The following is an 18,909-nucleotide window of genomic DNA, read 5'->3' on the forward strand; positions in this document are numbered from 1 at the left end:
TATTTGTGTATATATGTGGTTTTGCACATGTGTTGTAAGGTTTTTTTTGGTTTTTTAAGTCTCTTCTGCTGTGTTTTTCAGTATTTTTATGGGTGATGGTCACTTGTTGTCCTGATAGGTGCATTGTGTCCAAATTTGGTGACAATTCGCCCAGTGGTTTCTGAGTTCTGTTAATCCCACAAACGAACATTACATTTTTATTTATACATTTTTATTTTATTTATATAGATATAGAAGATTATATTTATTTATATAGAAGAGTACTGTGAAGTGAAGTGACTGGATTGACCTTGAAGGAGCTGGGGGTGGTGACGGCTGACTGGGAGCTCTGGCGTGGGCTGGTCCATGAGGTCACAATGGACCAGCCCACATGGAGTTGGAGTTGGAAACGACTGAACGAATGAACAACAGAAGATTACTATATTGTACTATACCATTATATTGTAATATTATTAGTAATATTACATGTCGGGTTTTTTTGTCGTGTCAGGAGCGACCTGAGAAACTGCAAGTCGCTTCTGGTGTGAGAGAATTGGCCGTCTGTAAGGACGTTGCCCAGGGGACGCCTGGATGTTTTGATGTTTTATCATCCTTGTGGGAGGCTTCTCTCATGTCCCCGCATGAGGAGCTGGAGCTGATAGAGGGAGCTCATCCGCCTCTCCCTGGATTCGAACCTGCGACCTGTCAGTCTTCAGTCCTGCCGGGACAGGGGTTTAACCCACTGTGCCATCGGGGGCTCTATTACATGTCATATAAATATATAATTAAAATATCGTATTATTATTATTAGTAGTAGTAGTAGTATATCTCCACTGTGGAATTAATGCGGGTTGATACCACTTTAAACAGCCTTGGCTCAATGCTATGGAATCTTGGGAGTCCCAAGTTTCCATAGCCGTGGCAGATAAGCATGTCAATCTACATAGGAGAAACAGCGGAAGAGGTCCTCCCATCCGCAGAGGGCGATATGGAATTGATCTCAGCCTCCCCGCAGTCATTGCTATTGCCTCAACCATGAGCGGAAATGACGCGAGCAGTCTCAAGCGCTGGTGTGGCGGGGAAAACAAAAACAGGGCTGTTCTAGCCCGAAGCATCTCTTTGGTAAGAGTGTTGCTGTACAGCCGCGGCAGCCATCCTTGTGCGCAGGCGCAGTGGGCGAGGGAGAGGGCGGGAAGCGTCGCTGGGCCGAAGGGAGAGGAGCTTAAGCGGCTGAGGGGGAAAAGGAAAGGGCCTCAGGCTGTTAGGAATGGTGGGAGTTGAAGTCCAAAACATCTGGAGGGCCCAACTTTGCCCAGGCCTGATCTACACTGGAATTAATACAGTTTGAGACCACCTTAGCTGCCATAGCTCAATGGAATGGGATCATGGGGTTGTAGTTTTGCAAGCCTTTTCTAACCAGGGGATTAGGGATACCTCACCAAATGAATTCTCCCATAGTATTGAGCTGTGGCACTTAAAGTGGTGTTAAACTGCATTAATTCCACAGTACGGCTGCATGCTGAGATGAACCTATCACGGGTATTTCTTGGAAACTAAAAAAATAACTGCTGTTATCCCTAGAGGGTTTTTTTTAATTGGTACTTGGACTATTTTCCCCCCAAAAATGCTTTTGCTAATCACCAAGTTTGTTAAATAAATAAACGTAACTGTCCGAACGCATCTCCTCTTATGAACCATCGAGGACTTTAAGATCGTCTGGGGAGGCCCTGCTCTCGGTCCCGCCTTCATCACAAGCGGGGGGTGAGAGACGGCCTTCTCCGTGGTGGCCCCTTGGCTATGGAACGCCCTCCCTAGGGATATTAGATCAGCTTCTTCCCTTTTAACATTTCGGAAAAAGCTCAAGACGGTTTTTCGAGCAAGCTTTTGCAAATACAGAGTAGTGGCTATAGGACAATGGGGCAAGTGATAGGGCCTCCTCGGTGGTGGTCCCTTGGCTATGGAACACCCTCCCTAGGGATATTAGATCAGTTTCTTCCCTGTTAACATTTTGGAAAAAAACTCAAGTCATGGTTTTTCGAGCAAGCTTTTGCAAATACAAAGTAGTGGATATAGGACAATGGAACAACTATACGAGGGGCAAGAGATAGGGCCTCCTCGGTGGTGGCCCCTTGGCTATGGAACGCCCTCCCTAGGGATATTAGATCAGCTTCTTCCCTGTTAACATTTCAGAAAAAGCTCAAGACATGGTTTTTCGAGCAAGCTTTTGCAAATACAGAGTAGCGGATATAGGACAATGGAACAACTATACGATGGGACTAGACAATGTTTTAAAAGGGATTTCTTAATGACTTATGTTTTATTGCTGTTGTGATGATTTTATGTATGTTAATGTTTTTTAAATTGTACTTGTGCTTTGTGGCATTGAATTTTGCCTTGTAAACCGCCTTGAGTCTCCTGAGGGCTGAGAGAGGCGGTATACAAATACAGTAAATAAACTACCAGGCAGCCCCCAAGTTATGGACAAGATTGATTCCATGGGTTTGTTGAATGTGTAAGTCAGAATAGGTACTACACATGCATATGCACATCTATAGTTTTGGATAGCATAGGGAAGGGTGAACATCCTTGTGGTAGTTTTGTTGTCTGTGCCCCTGTTCAGAAAACAGGAAGAGAACTTACTAACTCTGAGAGCTCTTCATCAGTGGAACTCTCTGCCCTGGAGTGTGGTGGAGGCTCCTTCTTTGGAGGGTTTTAAACAGAGGCTGGATGGCCATCTGTCTAGGGTGCTTTGAATGCAATTTTCCAGCTTTTAGGCAGGGGGTTGGACTGGATGGCCCACAAGGTCTCTTCCAACTATGATTCTAAAATAGATGAATGATATAAAGTTATCATACAAATGGATGAATATTCAGGAGAGTCTCATTTATCCAATCTTTGCTCATCCAATGTTCTGTATTATCCAATACAGTTTGCCTCCCACCTGGATCTACTTCTGTTTCAATACAATGAGATGTTTTGGTGCTAAATTCGTAAATACAGTAATTACTGCATAACATTACCATGTATTGAACTGCTTCTTCTGTCGATTTGTTGTAACACATGATGTTTTGGTGCTTAATTTGTATAATCATAATGTAATTTGACCTTAATATGCTTTTCCATAATCCCTCCATATTATCCAACATTTTAGGTTATCCAACTTTCTCCCAGCCTGTTTATGTTGGATAAACAAGACTCTAATGTGTTTTGTGAGTTGTTTTTTTTTTTTTTGCCTGATGGTTTTCAGCATAGTTTTATTTTCTCTTTTAAAATACAGGTGTGAGGATCCTGTGGTGGACTAAAATGGAGCAACCCACAGTCAGTCTGTGGGTGAAAATGGAACCTTTCATAGTGGGAGCCTTGCAAATTCCACCTCCATCCAAGTTTAGCATGCATTTTCTCCGAAAGATGTCAACCTATGTCCGAATGCGTTCTAGTGAAGGCTATTATCCAAACCTTTTCTGGCCTATGTGGAGACACATTGCTTGTGGAAAACTGCAGTTGGAGAAAGATCTGGCATGGCTGTATTTTGAATTGTTTGACAGTCTTGTTGAACGGACCTCAGAGCAACGACTGGGATGGGCAGAAGTGATATCCAACTGTGCAACTGAAGAGGAGGCAGAGAAGCAAAGGAATAAGGCATGCAGTAGTCATATTGTAACTTTTAATACTGCAAGGACTGGGTGTAGCCTCCCTTTTGCAATTGTATTGGCCCTGTTTTGCTAACTATGCATTATACTAAAATCACTTGATTTCTCTCAGATATATAGGGTTTTATCTAGCTATCTGGGCCACAGTCCCAAAGCATAAGGTTAGGTGCCTATTGTAATGATCTCTAGCTTAAACAAATTAATATCTACATAGTCTTTTCTTTTCCTTACTACACTGCATTTATTTATTTACTATATTTATATACCACCCCTCTCAGCCCAGAGGTGACTTGAAGCGGTTCACAAATTGGCAACAATTTGATGCCATATCAATTAAGCATGAAAAACAATCAAGAAATTATTTTAAAAACAATAACATATAGTATAAAAATATAAAAAATATAAAAACCATACAAAGCCTTAAAACATTGTCATGAGTGTCTCCATGACAAATAATTATTCCATTGCGTTGTCGAGTAGTTCCATAGTTGCATTGAATATTTGCTAAAGAGAATACCTATCTCGAAGAGATAATGTGTCTCTTAACTTCAGCACCTTATTCCAAAATTAAATTATGATCATTTTTTCTCTCAGTTATCTGTGGATACCCTTCAGTTCCTGCTGTTCCTCTATATTCAGCAACTAAACAAGGTTTCCCTGAAGACATCATTACTTGGAGATGAGTGGCCAAGTCCTAGATCTCGGTCTTTCAGTCTAACTGAAGAATCCACCAATCAGATTAAGGTCTGAACTGCTTTTTCTCTAAAATTGTATGCACTATAGAAGCTGTCATCCGACATTTGTTTGAAGATGAGAGCTTGGAATAAATAGAAAATAATTCATAATGTATTATACTTCTCTTGCTTCATTCAACATCAGTATAATGAACCGTTTGTGTTGTAAACGAGTTGCCCTGCAATACCCATAGTTGGTGTTTTCATTCAATGAAATATTTGCTACCTTTTAAAATTCCTTGTGGGTTTTTTTAATCGTGCCAGGAGCAACTTGAGAAACTGCAAGTTGCTTCTGGTGTGAGAGAATTGGCCGTCTGCAGAGATGTTGCCCAGGGGATACCCGGAAGTGTTACCATCCCGTGGAGGCTTCTCTCATGTCCCCGCATGGGAAGTTGGAGCTGACAGACGGTAGCTCACCCCGTCTCATGGATTTGAACCGCCGACCTTCAGGTCAGCAGTTCAGCCAGAACAAGGTTTTAACCCATTGTGCCACCACGGCTCCATTCCTTGTGATAACTTGAAGAGAAGTGGTATTAAGATTCTTCTAACCATCTTTAGATTTTTTTAAAAAAATATATGTATATTTATCAATATACACACATTTGAAGAAACCAGTATAAAGATCATCGGATTAAGACACAGCACTATACTGCCATTCAGCATATCCTGCTTTTAAAATCTGGTTTTAATTTTGTGTATGGGTGCACAGAAGAGTCAGCATGGTGTAGTGGTTTGGATATTGGATTAGAATTCAGGGACACCAGAATTCAAATCCCCACTTAGCTCTGGAAACCCACTGTGTGACCTTATGCAAATCATATGCTTTCAGTCTCAGAAAACAACCAAAGTTGACTCTCTCTGAAAAAATATTGGGAAGAAAGCCTTGTAATACGTTTATTTTAGAGCCACCAAAAGCCAGGAATGACTTGAACAAGAACAGCAATAAGTGCACATCCAGGAGACCATGATTTGTAGGTAACTCTGTTGCTGATTCTGCAATCCCTGCTGCCTTTCTCTGTAACTCAGCTGATCCACTGGTCTATGGGGAAGAATCCTGCCAAAGAATCCTAATTGGGGTTGCTGAGATCAAAGGAAGGGATTTTTCTAGTCAGTGACAGTGATTTGAAATAAAGTCATCACTAAATGGGCTTCTTTATCTTCCTTAGGGCAGAGGAGGGGGCTGTGGAGTCTCCCAGATGTTAGAGTGTAACCTACCAGCCCTTGCCAGTATAGTGAATGGCGAGGAGTGCTGTGCAGTTTAGCTGCATCTGGAGGCCCATAAAATTTCTACATTTGCTTTAGTATATTAAAAATTTGAATTGAAAGACTTGAGCTTGAAAAACATTGCACCAGACTTATTTCGAGGTAGTTATACATAAAATTCAGCTGCACTTTGTGTGTTTGGTGGAAAACATAAACGTTTGTAAGAATCATAGAATCATAGAATCAGAGAGTTGGAAGAGACCTCATGGGCCATCCAGTCCAACCCCCTGCCCAGAAGCAGGAATATTGCCTTTAAATCACCACTGACAGATGGCCATCCAGCCTCTGTTTAAAAGCTTCCAAAGAAGGAGCCTCCACCACACTCCGGGGCAGAGAGTTCCACTGCTGAACGGCTCTCACAGTCAGGAAGTTCTTCCTCATGTTCAGATGGAATCTCCATCTGAATTATATTTGTGTTTGCCCAAACATGTGTACATGCATATATAGTCTTCTTCAATGTAAGACAAGTGCCAGAAAGATCATCCTATAGATAGATTATAATGGTTTTGTGGATTTGTTGGACTACATAACTCATCTACTTGACCCTCCATTGTGAATGATAAGAAAGTGGGTTGAAGTGTAGCCGCCTCCGTCATTGTTGTTTTTGTGTGTCTTCAAATAATTTCTGATATATGATGACTCTATAAAAGGGGTTACTTGGCAAGAATTTTTTTCCCCACAGGGGATCTGCCTTTGTCTTGGACGGAGAATTTATTTTCACCTTAAACCTGTTGGTGGATAGGCTTAAAAGACTAGTATTTTGGTTTTGTGAAAATCCTTCCTGTGTATAGTGGGTTTTCTACATTGTGTTCTTTTGGTGTGAGAAGTGGAATAATAGCTACCAGACTAGTATTTTGGTTTTGTGAAAATCTTTCCCATGTATAATGATTTTTCTTCATTGTGTTCTTTTGGTGTAAGAATTGGAATGACAACTACCATGAAGAGTTTGTTCAAAACCATCTGCAGGATCTTCTGGAATTGTTGCTGGACCCGGATCAACTCACTGCCTCCCTTCACTCTACCCATGATAGTATGGTGTCTTCTGAAGCTGTCCGAGCACTTGGCTTTCTTATTAAAGGGTGTGTGAACAAAAGCAGGACTGTTCACAGTTTGCACAAGCTTGCACTCTGGCAGCCATTACAAGCCAAGACTGGCTACTCAAAGACCTCCAAAACCTTCTCTTTCCCCAAACTAGAGTCATGGTTGAGGGCTTGTCTTACCAGCAACCCATTTGGAACATCAGCCTGCCTCAAGTCTGGAAAGAAACTTTCATGGGCACAACAAGGTACAGTTATCTGTGGTCATCAGATCTGTCATTTAAGCAATTTTTCCTTTCATTTTATTTATGTACTGTAAAGATAGAATTTATGTACTGTAAAGATAGAATCTGTTAACCATTTATGAACAAATTGCATTTAGAATGGATTGCATTATGTCTCACTTTCTACTTGATAAGTTGTCACTTTCACAATTGGTCTAATCATTGTTATCATTACTCTTATTACTTACAATACTCACTTTCAAAAGAGTTTTAGATTAAATTGCCAGTTGAATGTCAGTAAAAGGCAATGGCAAACGTTTCCCCTTCACATTAAGTCTAGTCGTGTCCAATCTGGAAGGGGGGTGGTGGTGGTGGTGCTCATCTCCATTTCTAAGCCGAAGAGCCAGAGTTGTCCTTTGATGCCTCCAAGGCCATGTGGCCAGCATGACTGCATTGCATGCATTTACCTTCCTGCAGAAGCGGTACCTATTGATCTACTCACACTTGCATGTTTTCAAACTGCTAGGGTGGCAGAAGCTGGGTCTAATAGTGGGAGCTCACCATGCTCCCCGGATTTGAACCACCAACCTTACAGTCAGCAAGTTCAGCAGCTCAGCAGTTTAACCTACTGCACCACCAGGGGCCAGTTGAATGTCAGTTCACAAGAAAGAATATATTTCGTTACATAATAGTTGCCATCACATAATAGTTGAACTTCCTTTTCAGGGTCTGTTCTTGGTGTTTTACAGTTCCTCATATAATAGTCACGCCTATGATTTACACCATCTTTCAACTGTAAACAGTTTATTGTTCCTTTCCAGGAACGCAGCTTTAAGCAGATGAAGATACTCAACTGCCCAACCACCTACATACTCATGCATTCACTTGCATGCCAATCTATCTACTCACACATCCCCTCCCAGGAATGCTACTTCAAGCTCTGGAAAGGGAGTGAACATGCAAGTGTATACATGAGTGGTTGGCTGGGTGGAAGGGTGAGTGCATGAATGGGTTAGTGGGTGGGTGAATAAATGAATCAGATGGTGGGCAGGTGGGGCTTTGGGTGGATGAAACGGCAAGTGAATGGTGTGCCCTAGCTAAAAGGGGCTGGCAAGCTGTCAAGCTCTTTAGGGCAAGACAGCAAGACACTTGGAGGGAACTCTGGACTGTTTATATTGTGGAGGTTGCCTTCATCCACAGAGTAATAATAATAACAACAACAATTTTATTTCTATCCCACCACTATCTCCCAAAGGGACTCAGGGCAGTTTAAAAAACAGCACATATTAGTGCTATAAACACATAAAATACAAGTAAAATATATCAACATTAGTAACAAGACAATAACAAACATAAACAACGCTTACAAAAGTAAAACCCAACTCAATTTAGATAAGAGATCTGATGATCATGAATACTAATATAATAGGGGTAAATCTTGGACACTGGACACTCTTATATGTTTTCTCAAATCCGTATTATTAAACTGTTACTATTTCGGAACAAAAAGGCTTTTTTCCGCTCATGCAATAGCCCCCCCTTCAAAAAACGGAAAAAAGTGAGTATTATGCAATGGAATATGGTATTTAGTATGGCAATGAAAATAAGTTTATAAAGTGTTTGGATTTGGTAAGTTAGGACTGAGTGTGAGTTTCTAAGGGGAGAAACTCTAGTGAAATGAGTAGTTGCTCAACACGCCAGATGTCATGCACTGATACCTTTTCCTTGGGTTGTCAAAGCTATTTATTTAGGATAGTTTGTATCATTGAATGCCCTGCACTCTGATCTGCCATGATGATGCTTTTGGACTTTTTGAATGCTTGAGTGGGAAAATGATGGTGCCAATGACCAGGGTGGCTGGCCCCCAAGTTAGCATTTGTGTTTTCCCCTCTGCAGAATAACCCTCAACTTATCCATGGGTCATATCAAAATCCATAGTTCTGGTCCCCAAACCTGTCCTTGACTTATACATGAGCTTATACAGTTTACAAGCTTCAGGGAAATGTATTGTATATGCACGTAAGGCATATAGGTGTATAACTGAATGACATGACAACTTATGGTTTCTTTATTGTGGTGATAAATGACCATGTTTTAGTTCTTTTCTTATTAGAAATTTCTTTTTGTGCTGAGCTTTATATCAGAAATAAACGTAGAGAGGCTTAAATGTGTTTCTGGATGCCTCTTAATGAAAGTCTGCTTGTTGACTCTGAGACTGTTGGTGAACGAAAAACACATGATTGTTATGGATAGTTTTGGCTTAAACTGACTTACATTATATATATATTTTAATTGTTTGACTTTTAATTTATTGTTACACTTGAAGGAGCAACCAAACGAGCCAAGATAGCCTGTAATACTGACATGGTTCCTCCAGGACACCGCATAGTTGTGATGAGCCAAGTTTATAAGCAAACACTAGCAAAGAGCTCCAGTACCTTAGAAGATACCCATGTCAAGATTCATCGCTGCTGTGAATCCTTCATCTATTTGCTGTCTCCCTTGAGGTGAGTTGGGTTGCTTCAGGCAGCCTCAGTAATCTTATTTCAAAGATGTTCAGTCTTTGTGGGATTTCCCTCTTTCCCCTTTGGCATTAATGAACTTCATCTCTCTCTCTTTCAGGTCTGTGACAATAGAGAAGTGCAGGAATAGTACCTTTGTTCTGGGTCCAGTACGAACAGTTGTTCACCTCCATAGCTGTGACAATGTCAAAGTTATTGTTGTTTGTCACCGTCTTTCTCTTTCCAAAACGACCAATTGTACCTTGCATGTTCTCACTCCAACTCGACCTCTTATCTTACTTGGTAACCAAGCAATAACTTTTGCCCCATTCCACACCCATTATCCAATGCTTGAAGACCACATGGCGAGGTCAGGATTGGCTACAGTTCCTAATTACTGGGATAATCCCATGTTAGTATGCAGAGAAAACTATGAGAAAGATCTGTATAAACTTCTCCCACCCTTGGAATTTTACCCCTTTGTTGTTCCATTTGAAATGGAAGGAGACACAACAGAAATACCTGGGGGATTGCCACCTGCATACCAAAAGGCACAAAGTCAACGAGAACAGAGAATCCGGATCTGGCAGAAAACTGTGAAAAAAGCAGGCTTGACAAAGTAAGTGATGGCTTTTTTTAAAGAGGGAGAGGCCAGTTGCTGTAGCAGTTTTGGAGCAAGACACTAATAATATTGTAATAGTAAAATATAGTATAATAATAATGTAATAATAAAATATTACTTAAGTCTGTCTCTGGTTTGGACTATTTGATAATCTGTTTCATTAAGTTACGTAACTCACAAATCTTAGAAAGATTTTAAATTGGTGAATGAAATTTTGAGCATCCAGTCAAGTCTGTCAAACAGCACTAAAGTTCAAGTGAGTCTGTTGCTTTAACAAGCTGCTAAAGGGGATGATACTCCTTTATATTTTCTGTAGGCTGCAGTCTAGTGAACAATTGCCTGACATTAAGACCCAGGGACTTACCGTATATACTCAAGTATAAGCTGAGATTTCAGCCCTTTTTTAAGGCTGAAAAAGCCCCCCTCGGCTTATACTCGAGTCAAAATGATTTATTATTTTACTCAGATATTATTATTATTATTATTATTATTATTATTATTGTTATTACATTTATTATTTTACACTATTATTACTGTTATTACATTCCACTAATTTACTCTATTATTGTTATTACATTTATTATTTTACTCTACCATTATTATTACATTTATTATTTTACTCTACCATTATTATTTTTATTACATTTATTATTATTGGAAAGATACTGAAGTACATTTACGTTGAAGATGGTTAGAATATTGGTTTAATCAGAGTTGGACAGTCTTCTCTTAAATTACAGATTTATGTAAATAATAATAATAATAATAATAATAATAATAATAATAAACTTTATTTATACCCTGCTATCAGCTCCCCAAGGGACTTGGTGCGGCTTACATGAGGCCGAGCCCAAAGTACATCAGCAGTAAAAGCAATAAGAAAACAATCAATACAACAGTTAAAATAAATCTCATAAACAATTCAAACATACAAACAAATATTCAACATTTAAAACTACTGATGCCTCACTTAATGTAATTTTATTCGTATCTATTTTTTTTAAAAAAAATTACCAGTAGCTGGTGCATTTCCCACCCTCAGCTTATACTCAAGTAAATACGTTTTCCCAGTTTTTTGTGGTAAAATTAGGTGCCTCAGTTTATATTTGGGTTGGCTTATATTCGAGTATATACAGTAATTCTGAGTATGCATCCATAGAATCAGTCAGTGTGTCTATAACCTTTTTGCCTGTTCAACCCAAAGAAACTAGATATAGACTTGATTGGTTTGGCATGGTCACTTGCTGCCTTAAGAGCTATGTGACAAGTCATGACAAGATGTTACTTGTCATGACTCTTGATAGTATTTCAAATAGTTTTTGGCTTTCATAATTTCACAGGCAGTATAAGGAAGGTCTGTATTTATATGAGCAAGGCCAAAGAATGTCTGTGCAACTGTACAATACGCTGCACTATTTACTATATTATTAATATTAATACTATTACAACCACCACTGAAACAATAAAATTGGGATATATTACTACCATCCTTCATATGTTCTGTTGATTCTGTGCTTTCTATATTATTTTAAAAATTTAGTTTTGTAAACTTTTTATTATTGTTACATATTTTAAATAATCAAGCTAACATGATGTAAACCATGTAACAGGATAAAAATCTTAAAATAGTGTAGAAATAAGGAAGAATGATAATTTTTGATGTTAACCTAGACTTTTGGCCATTATGCATAAGCAAACATTTTCACTGGGGATTATTGGATTCACTGGATAAAGCAGTTGGCCTTTTAAGCACTGAGAGAAACGAATGATAATATGCACGAAGTGGCACTTACCACCATGCTAATATTTAATGTGTTTCAGAGACCAGAGGAAGGCATTCCAGGTGTTGGTGGAGAAAAAGTTCTCTGAATGGCTTGTTCAAACTGGCAGTCTTCAACAACTTGACAGCCTGGAGCTTCCTGCTGCTGGTTCTAAGCAGGCAGCAGGTTAGAAGAACATTTAAACTTAGCACAACAGTTAGGTGAGTTTAGATATTATGTTACTTGTTGCAGTTGTGTGTGTAAAAGAAACACGCCCCAGATTACTGCACACATGCTTGCAAACTAAGATCCATATCTTATCAGAATTTCATTTTGTCTGATATTTGATTATCAGATGTTTAGGAAAATATCTATAGAATGCTTCCTGATATTATTTTTGTCCAGATGTTTCTCTGAAGGCTACTGGTGTCAGGGCTGTAGCCAGAAAAAAAATTCCGAGGAGGGTTGAAAATTTGGGGGGGGGGGGCTTGAAAATTTCAGGGGGGAGAGTTGAAACCTGCCTCCTAGCTCACGCTGAAGCAAAGAGCACAGCAGGGGGCACAGCAGCCTTCAATAGCCCGCAGCTCCGCCCCTGTCAACCACCTCCACCAAGTCTGCCCCCCCCCCCCAACTTGGTTGCTTCGCTACATCGGCTATTGCTGCAAGTAATGACAGTGTGAATAAATTGTAGAGCAATGGTGTCATACATGTTGGTTCTACCTGCTACATCTCTCCCAGTGTCCAGCCTGTCATGTTGAGCAGCTAAACCTGAAAAGATGCAATATTCCTGTTTGCTTGATCCCAAGTAGAACGCTCCAGGCATTTTTCATGGAGCTGGAATAGTGCTAATTGTCTCCTGTATTTGGTAAACTAAACTCTAGCTGATATATGAATTGCCTAAATTTTTGTCTGCCAGAAATATTTTCCAATAAAAAACTAGCCCACATCTCAATTTTTAAGTTTCTTTGAATTAGAAACATGGTATATTAGATGTGTTGGGGACTAACTATGAAGTTTGCATTTGATAGAGGAAGCTCAAAGACAAAGTATCCATGCAGACTCCAGATAATTGGATTGCAGCTTTCTGGTTCAGAGGGCTTGCAAGGATGTTCTTTTGCCTTTCTCCATTTGGAAGAAAGGCAGAAACAGTATTGCCGGGCTTTAGATAAATTGGGTCTGTCCAAAACAAATCATGGCAACCTCTCATTGTGAGTTGTCCCAAATCTGGGTTGCTGTGAGTTTTCCGGGCTGTATGGTCATGTTCCAGAAGCATTCTCTCCTGACATTTCACCCACATCTATGGCAGGCATCCTCAGAGGTTGTGAGCTCTGTTGGAAACTAGGCAAGTGAGGTTTATATATCTGTAATGCCCAGGGTGGGAGAAAGAACTCTTGTCTGCTTGAGATGGGTGTGAATTTGGCAAATGGCCACCTTGATTAGCATTTAATGGTCTTGCAGTTTCAAGGGGTAATCTTTTTTTGGGAAGTGTTAGTTGGCCTTGTTTGATTCTTGTCTGGAATTCCCCTGCTTTTTGGGTGTTCCTCTTTATTTACTGTCCCTATTTTAGAGTTTTTTTTTCATACTGATAGCCAGCTAACACCTCCCAAGAAGCACCTCCGGGGGGGGGGGGGATACTAGCTAGCTTACAGAGTCTGCCAACAGGTGTAGGTTTAAGACATTGTGTGATTATCCTACATGTTTCATTTAGTGCTATATTCACCTGCTTCATGTGGGCAGATTTTTGTGGAATAATTGTGATCCAGTGAACTCTAGTTGTGTGTTTAGAATGTGATATATTTGTTAATTATGGTGTTCAATAAATAAAAGCACATTTTTCTTCTACGTTACAGTTCTATCAATGCACTGGAAGTATTTCTTCCTCAAATTTGAGGCTACATCGATTTTGAAGATTTTTGTGGCATTGCTGATGAATTTGAAAACGTGAACTTGCTTAGTAGCATTCTGAAGGAAGAGATGGACTTTCTGTTCCTTTCCGTTTGTTTTGGTATCTTTCATTGCCATATAGTCTTCATAAGACATTGGGAAACCCTGTTGTTAACGTGCAGCTGAAAGCAAAATTAACCTTCTTAGCATGTGAAATGAATTACATTTTTTGGTACTGAACCTTTTTCCTGCTGTTAACTGAAAACTGATTGATTTGTATGATAACAAATGTATTTTTATATCATTGTTTAGCACTTGAACTATTATATTTAAACAGGATTGCTTTTGTGTTTCATTTCTTTTTTTCTAGATGTTTCTGCTTGTTGGAAAAGTTCAATATTATCTTTGTACATCCAGATATCTTGGAGGTATTGGGCTGGATATGTAGAGTATACGACCCATTGCAATATGTGGGGCATACGCCTTAAATATGACTATAGACACCCCAAGACTGTTGAATTAATGCAATTTGACACCACTTTAAGTGCTGTGCCTCAATGCTATCAGATCATGGGAACTATAGTTTGGTGAAGTACCAGCAGTATTTAGCAGAGGAGTCTAAAAGCTTTATCACACTTCAACTCCCAGGATTGCAAAGCCTTGAGTTATGGCAGTTAAACAGTGTTAAACTGCATTTATTTTAAGTTTTGAATGTGTGGATCCCTCTCTTTGCCCCCCCCCTCAAAGAAATAGCTGTTATGCAGAGTTCTGCACTCCTTTAATATGCTTTGGAGATACAAAAGAATAGTAAAATGTTTCTTACTGAAACACATTTAGCTTGACAGGTGGGTATAAACAGACCTTGCCATTGCTGGGTTCCTGCCAGGTCTTGTTTCCCAGCAAGGGACTTAATGCCAGCTGCTACAGTGCCCTGACTTGATCTTGTATGTTTGCCCCTCTCCCTTTTAATTCAGAACTCAGTGGCAGGAATAAGGTAAAGATTTTGCAGTCTCTTCCTGCTTTGTTGTTTAAAGTGCAGATAGCTTTTTCTTCAAGTGAAGGGCAGAACTTGGCAGGGTGATGCCGACTCAGTGGGCTGCATTTTGCCAATTCCTGCACTAGGTGGCTTTGTGGTTTGTAAGCAGAGAGTTAGAGCAAGTGAGCCAGGAGATGGAGCCACAGTGAGGATGGGATGTACCTTGCCTAAAGGCTCCCCATCTCCCCAAAGAATTAAAGAATTATCCTTTGGTGCATTCATAAATAACCCTGTTTGCCTTAGTTTTTTCCTGAAGAGGTAGAAGAGTAAAGTGCCTCAGGCAAGTTTGTCTTAGAAATAAGAAAATGAAAAAAATGAAATGGAAACTTTTAGGTTACTCCTGGTGGCATTATGGATTCTCTAATGAAAAGTTAAGTCTTCAGGTATTTCCCAATGTCCATTGCAAAAGCAATGGGGAGTCACCTTGGTCTGAATTCATTTGCTAGTTCCTTTGAATCTGTTGCTGAGGGTGCATTTGCATTGTACAATTAATGCAGTTTGACTTCACTTTAACTGTCATGGCTAAATGCTATGGAAACTACTGCCAAATAGTTTGATGAGGCAGCATCACTATGTGGCAGCAAAGGCTAAAGACTTGCAAAACTATAACTGCCATGATTCCATAGCACTGAGCAATGACAACTAGAGTGGTGTCAAACTGCATTAATTCCACAGTGTAGATGCACCGTGACAGTTGAACAATTATTATAGCCCTCTAATTCAACGGGTCTACTTTAGTCAGAACTAGCACTGGGATTTAGGCCTTTTTAATACTGTGCAGACTTCCTTTGGGTAAGTATTGTTAAATTCACTGAGACCTATCTTGTGAGTTTTGTCACTGCGTGAATAAAATTTGAAAAATGACTCCTGTACTTTGTCTGTCTGTGGTCACAAACATAAATGATATGGTTTAAACAAAAGTTAATAGTTCTCTTCTGAAAGCATGGTGGTTTTTGTAATAAAAGTAAACAATGAAATTTCATTTCAGAGGGGAAGAATTATCCATGAGAGGTGGGGATTTATTATGGTCCTTTTCAAAACACCCAACCCCAGAAGTGCTTTGTTATGTTTCTCATCTGTAATGGCTTTAAAGCATGAATGCCTAATTAGTCTAATGCTACAAATGTCGGCTCTCATTTATACTTGGGATTCACATCATTGCAAGAGCTCTCTCAAAACTTTCCACTTGGACTCAAATGTATTTAAAGTGGCAGTGACTTCTCTAATTGAGTACTATTCAAAAGGGTTTACTCATACAAGGTTTAGTTGTTGCAAAGTTTTGTAGTTTTATAGTGTAGGCCACAACAAAATATGATGGCTACCTTGGCATCCAAGGTGAAATTAAGTAACCACACATTTCCTGATGTTTGAGGGACTGTACCAATGCCATCATCACCAGACTGAAATTAACTTTCTTGACAGAAGTTTTACTTATTTTTTTGAGTAAACAAAAGGCCCTTCAAGAATGTCTGAATTTCTGTTGTGTCTTAGCATAGAATCATAAGTTGGAAGAGACCCCAAGGGCCATCCAGGCCATCCACTTCTGCCATGCAGGAAGACACAAACAAAGCACATCCGACAGATGGCCATCCAACCTCTGCTTAATAATTTATTTATATTCCACCCTATCTCCCCAAGGGGACTCGGGTTGGATTACAGAACACATACGGCAAACATTCAATGTCATGCATTTGACAAAGACAGACAGTACATAAACAGAGGTAAAGGCTTCCCATCTTTTTCCATCTCCGTCATCTGGAGGCTGTGCTCTACTTGACATGAGGAGGTGCTGTTGCTCCATCTTCCATGTTGAAGAGATTTGTTGTCCTTAGACGTCCTCCTGATTGTCCACATGGGCACCTTTTATTACCTCCCTGCCAAAGTGGTACCTATTTATCTACTCACATTGCTGTTTTCAAGCTGCTAGGTGAACAGAAGCTGGGCTGACAGTTGGGAGCTCGCCTCAACCTGGGCTTGGACTGCCAACCTTTTGATCGGCAAGATTTTCTGCAGCTGGCAGTTTTACTCACTGTGCTAAACCCCAGCCCACAAAAAAATTCCAAGGAAGGAAACCACCATGTTTTGAGACAGCACACTCCAGTTCTTTCTGTCAGGAAGTTGTTTCTTATATTTAGGTAGAATCTGTTTTGCATGATGACTTGTATTGCAGTAGCTCAAAATGAAATATCAATATTGTACCCCATTGTTGCAGAAAAACTGCTTTCCATGTTGTTTTCTCTGGCAGAGATGAATCCCTATGTTGGGTCACCGATGAATGTGAAATAGAGCTGAAGGAAACTATAATCTTGAGTAGAGTTTTGAGAAACAGTTTTAAACTCCTAAGTCTTAAGCTCAGTAGATATGTTGCTGTTGGATATTGAGAACTATCATTCTGAAAAGTAACTTTTCCAAGGTCTGACTTGAGATACATACATACATAGTGAGACCACAAGGAGGTTGGTCTGGCTCAAGTTTAAGTTAGTAGCATGCAGGGATGACGGAGCGTGCAACCCAAACATAACAGTACTTTTGCTGGAAGCAATCCCACTTGTTTCATAACAGCTGTTAGCATTGCTCACCTCTCACCCTTTTGAAAGGGATGCAGTCATGTGCAAAGGGCACAATGGCTTTTTGGGTGCATGGGAAAGGGAAGAACTCAAACGAGACAATGGATGCAGCTTCATTTAGTGGAAAATTTCATTGGACCAAAGGGGAGAAGGTGGAAAATCAATGGACAAGGATGAAAGTTTTCACCACAAAGAAGAAAATATGTCACCCTTTCTTCAAAGTTTATTATAAGATGTAGTTCCAGACTGAGATGAGATACTACAGCTTTTTTTTTAAAAAAAACCCTGCACCGCTAGTTTCTTAGGTAGTAGAGGATTAAAAGAAATCTTGGCCTAGTAATCCCCTAATATGGTTTATTTAGTACTGAAGAATCTCAATGAATTTGATCAAGATGTGATCATACTTGAAGTTGATGAATTGAAATCACGACTTCAATCAATGTGACTAACTTTCTTCAAATTGATTTCAGTGGGTCTGTATGTAACTCAGTGAAGTTACTGTTTGTGTATTTCCATTCTTAACCTCAAATTCTAAATCCTTTTAAATATTTGTTATGAATTTACAATCCTTGTAAACCATTTTTTACACCACTGGAGATACACTGTTTAGCTGGTATTGCACCATCTGACATCCGCCGGGAAGTAGCAGCCAATAATGAAAGGACCAAGGCAGTGACATCCCTGGCTGATACCCTGTTCAGATACCAGCCAGCACACCAATGCCTTTAATCAAGAAATATTTTTTAAAGATCTACAAAGATACTTGCAGGAACACCTCAGCAAGAAAGAGTCCAAAAGTGGCAGGTTAAAGCCATGGCTCCCTCCTGGGTACACAGAATATTGGGTGACTTGGAAGGTGCTGAACAGACTACGCTCTGGCACCACGAGATGCAGAGTCAATCTTAAGAAATGGGGCCACAAAGTGGAGTCTACGACATGCAAGTGTGGAGAAGAGCAAACCAGAGACCACCTATTACCATGCAGTCTGAGCCCTGCCATGTGCACAATGGAGGATCTTCTTATAGCAACACCTGAGGCACTCCCAAGTAGCCAGCTACTGCTACTTCCCGGTGGATGTCGGGTGGTACAGTACCGGCTAAACAGTATAATTTCTCCAGTGGTGTAAAAATGGCTTACAAGGATTGTGAATTGATAACAAATATTTACAAGGATTTGAGGTTGAGAATGGAAATACCCAAACAGTAACTTCATTGTGTTATATCCAGGGCCACTGAAATCAATTTGAAAAAAGTTAGTCAAATTGATTGAAATCATGATTACAATATATCAACTTCAAGTTGTGTTTTTAAAATATATTACACTGTACCTTCGGTTCGCTTCTGACACGATAAATAAAAAAAATCTCTTTTTTTTTTTAAAAAAATGCCAGATATTAGAAAATGGCATACAAGAAGGAACATTTCATACCAGATTATTTTCTGTATTTTTAGGGGATTGCAGTCCAGTGTTTCTTGGCTGCCACTACTTTTTGAAATTACTGTCTTAATTTTCTCTTTCTCCCTTGCCAATAAATGCGTTTTGGGATTTTACTGTTAAGTAATGTCCCAAGTGTATAGGGATAGTTTGCTAGCTAATATAAATAAGAAATAAGCTTCTAGCTGATTTTTCAGCTGTGGAAGTTCAGACTTTTT

The 18,909-nt window shown here is 39.7% G+C and overlaps 1 protein-coding gene across 1 annotated transcript; it reads left to right on the forward strand.

Annotated features, from left to right (window-relative positions):
- The first annotated feature begins 1,025 nt into the window (after nucleotides 1–1,025).
- On the forward strand, nucleotides 1,026–15,554 carry TBCCD1 (TBCC domain containing 1). Its single transcript, XM_060768013.2, has 8 exons — nucleotides 1,026–1,101; nucleotides 3,257–3,618; nucleotides 4,224–4,373; nucleotides 6,545–6,911; nucleotides 9,214–9,394; nucleotides 9,510–10,007; nucleotides 11,832–11,991; nucleotides 13,621–15,554. The coding sequence occupies exons 2-7, from the start codon at nucleotides 3,283–3,285 to the stop codon at nucleotides 11,959–11,961; spliced, it is 1,662 nt and encodes a 553-aa protein (XP_060623996.2). The 5' UTR covers nucleotides 1,026–1,101; nucleotides 3,257–3,282; the 3' UTR covers nucleotides 11,962–11,991; nucleotides 13,621–15,554.
- The last annotated feature ends 3,355 nt before the right edge of the window (nucleotides 15,555–18,909 follow it).

Source organism: Anolis sagrei, chromosome 3 (genome assembly GCF_037176765.1).
Source record: "Anolis sagrei isolate rAnoSag1 chromosome 3, rAnoSag1.mat, whole genome shotgun sequence".
Classification (NCBI taxonomy): Eukaryota; Metazoa; Chordata; class Lepidosauria; order Squamata; family Dactyloidae; genus Anolis; species Anolis sagrei.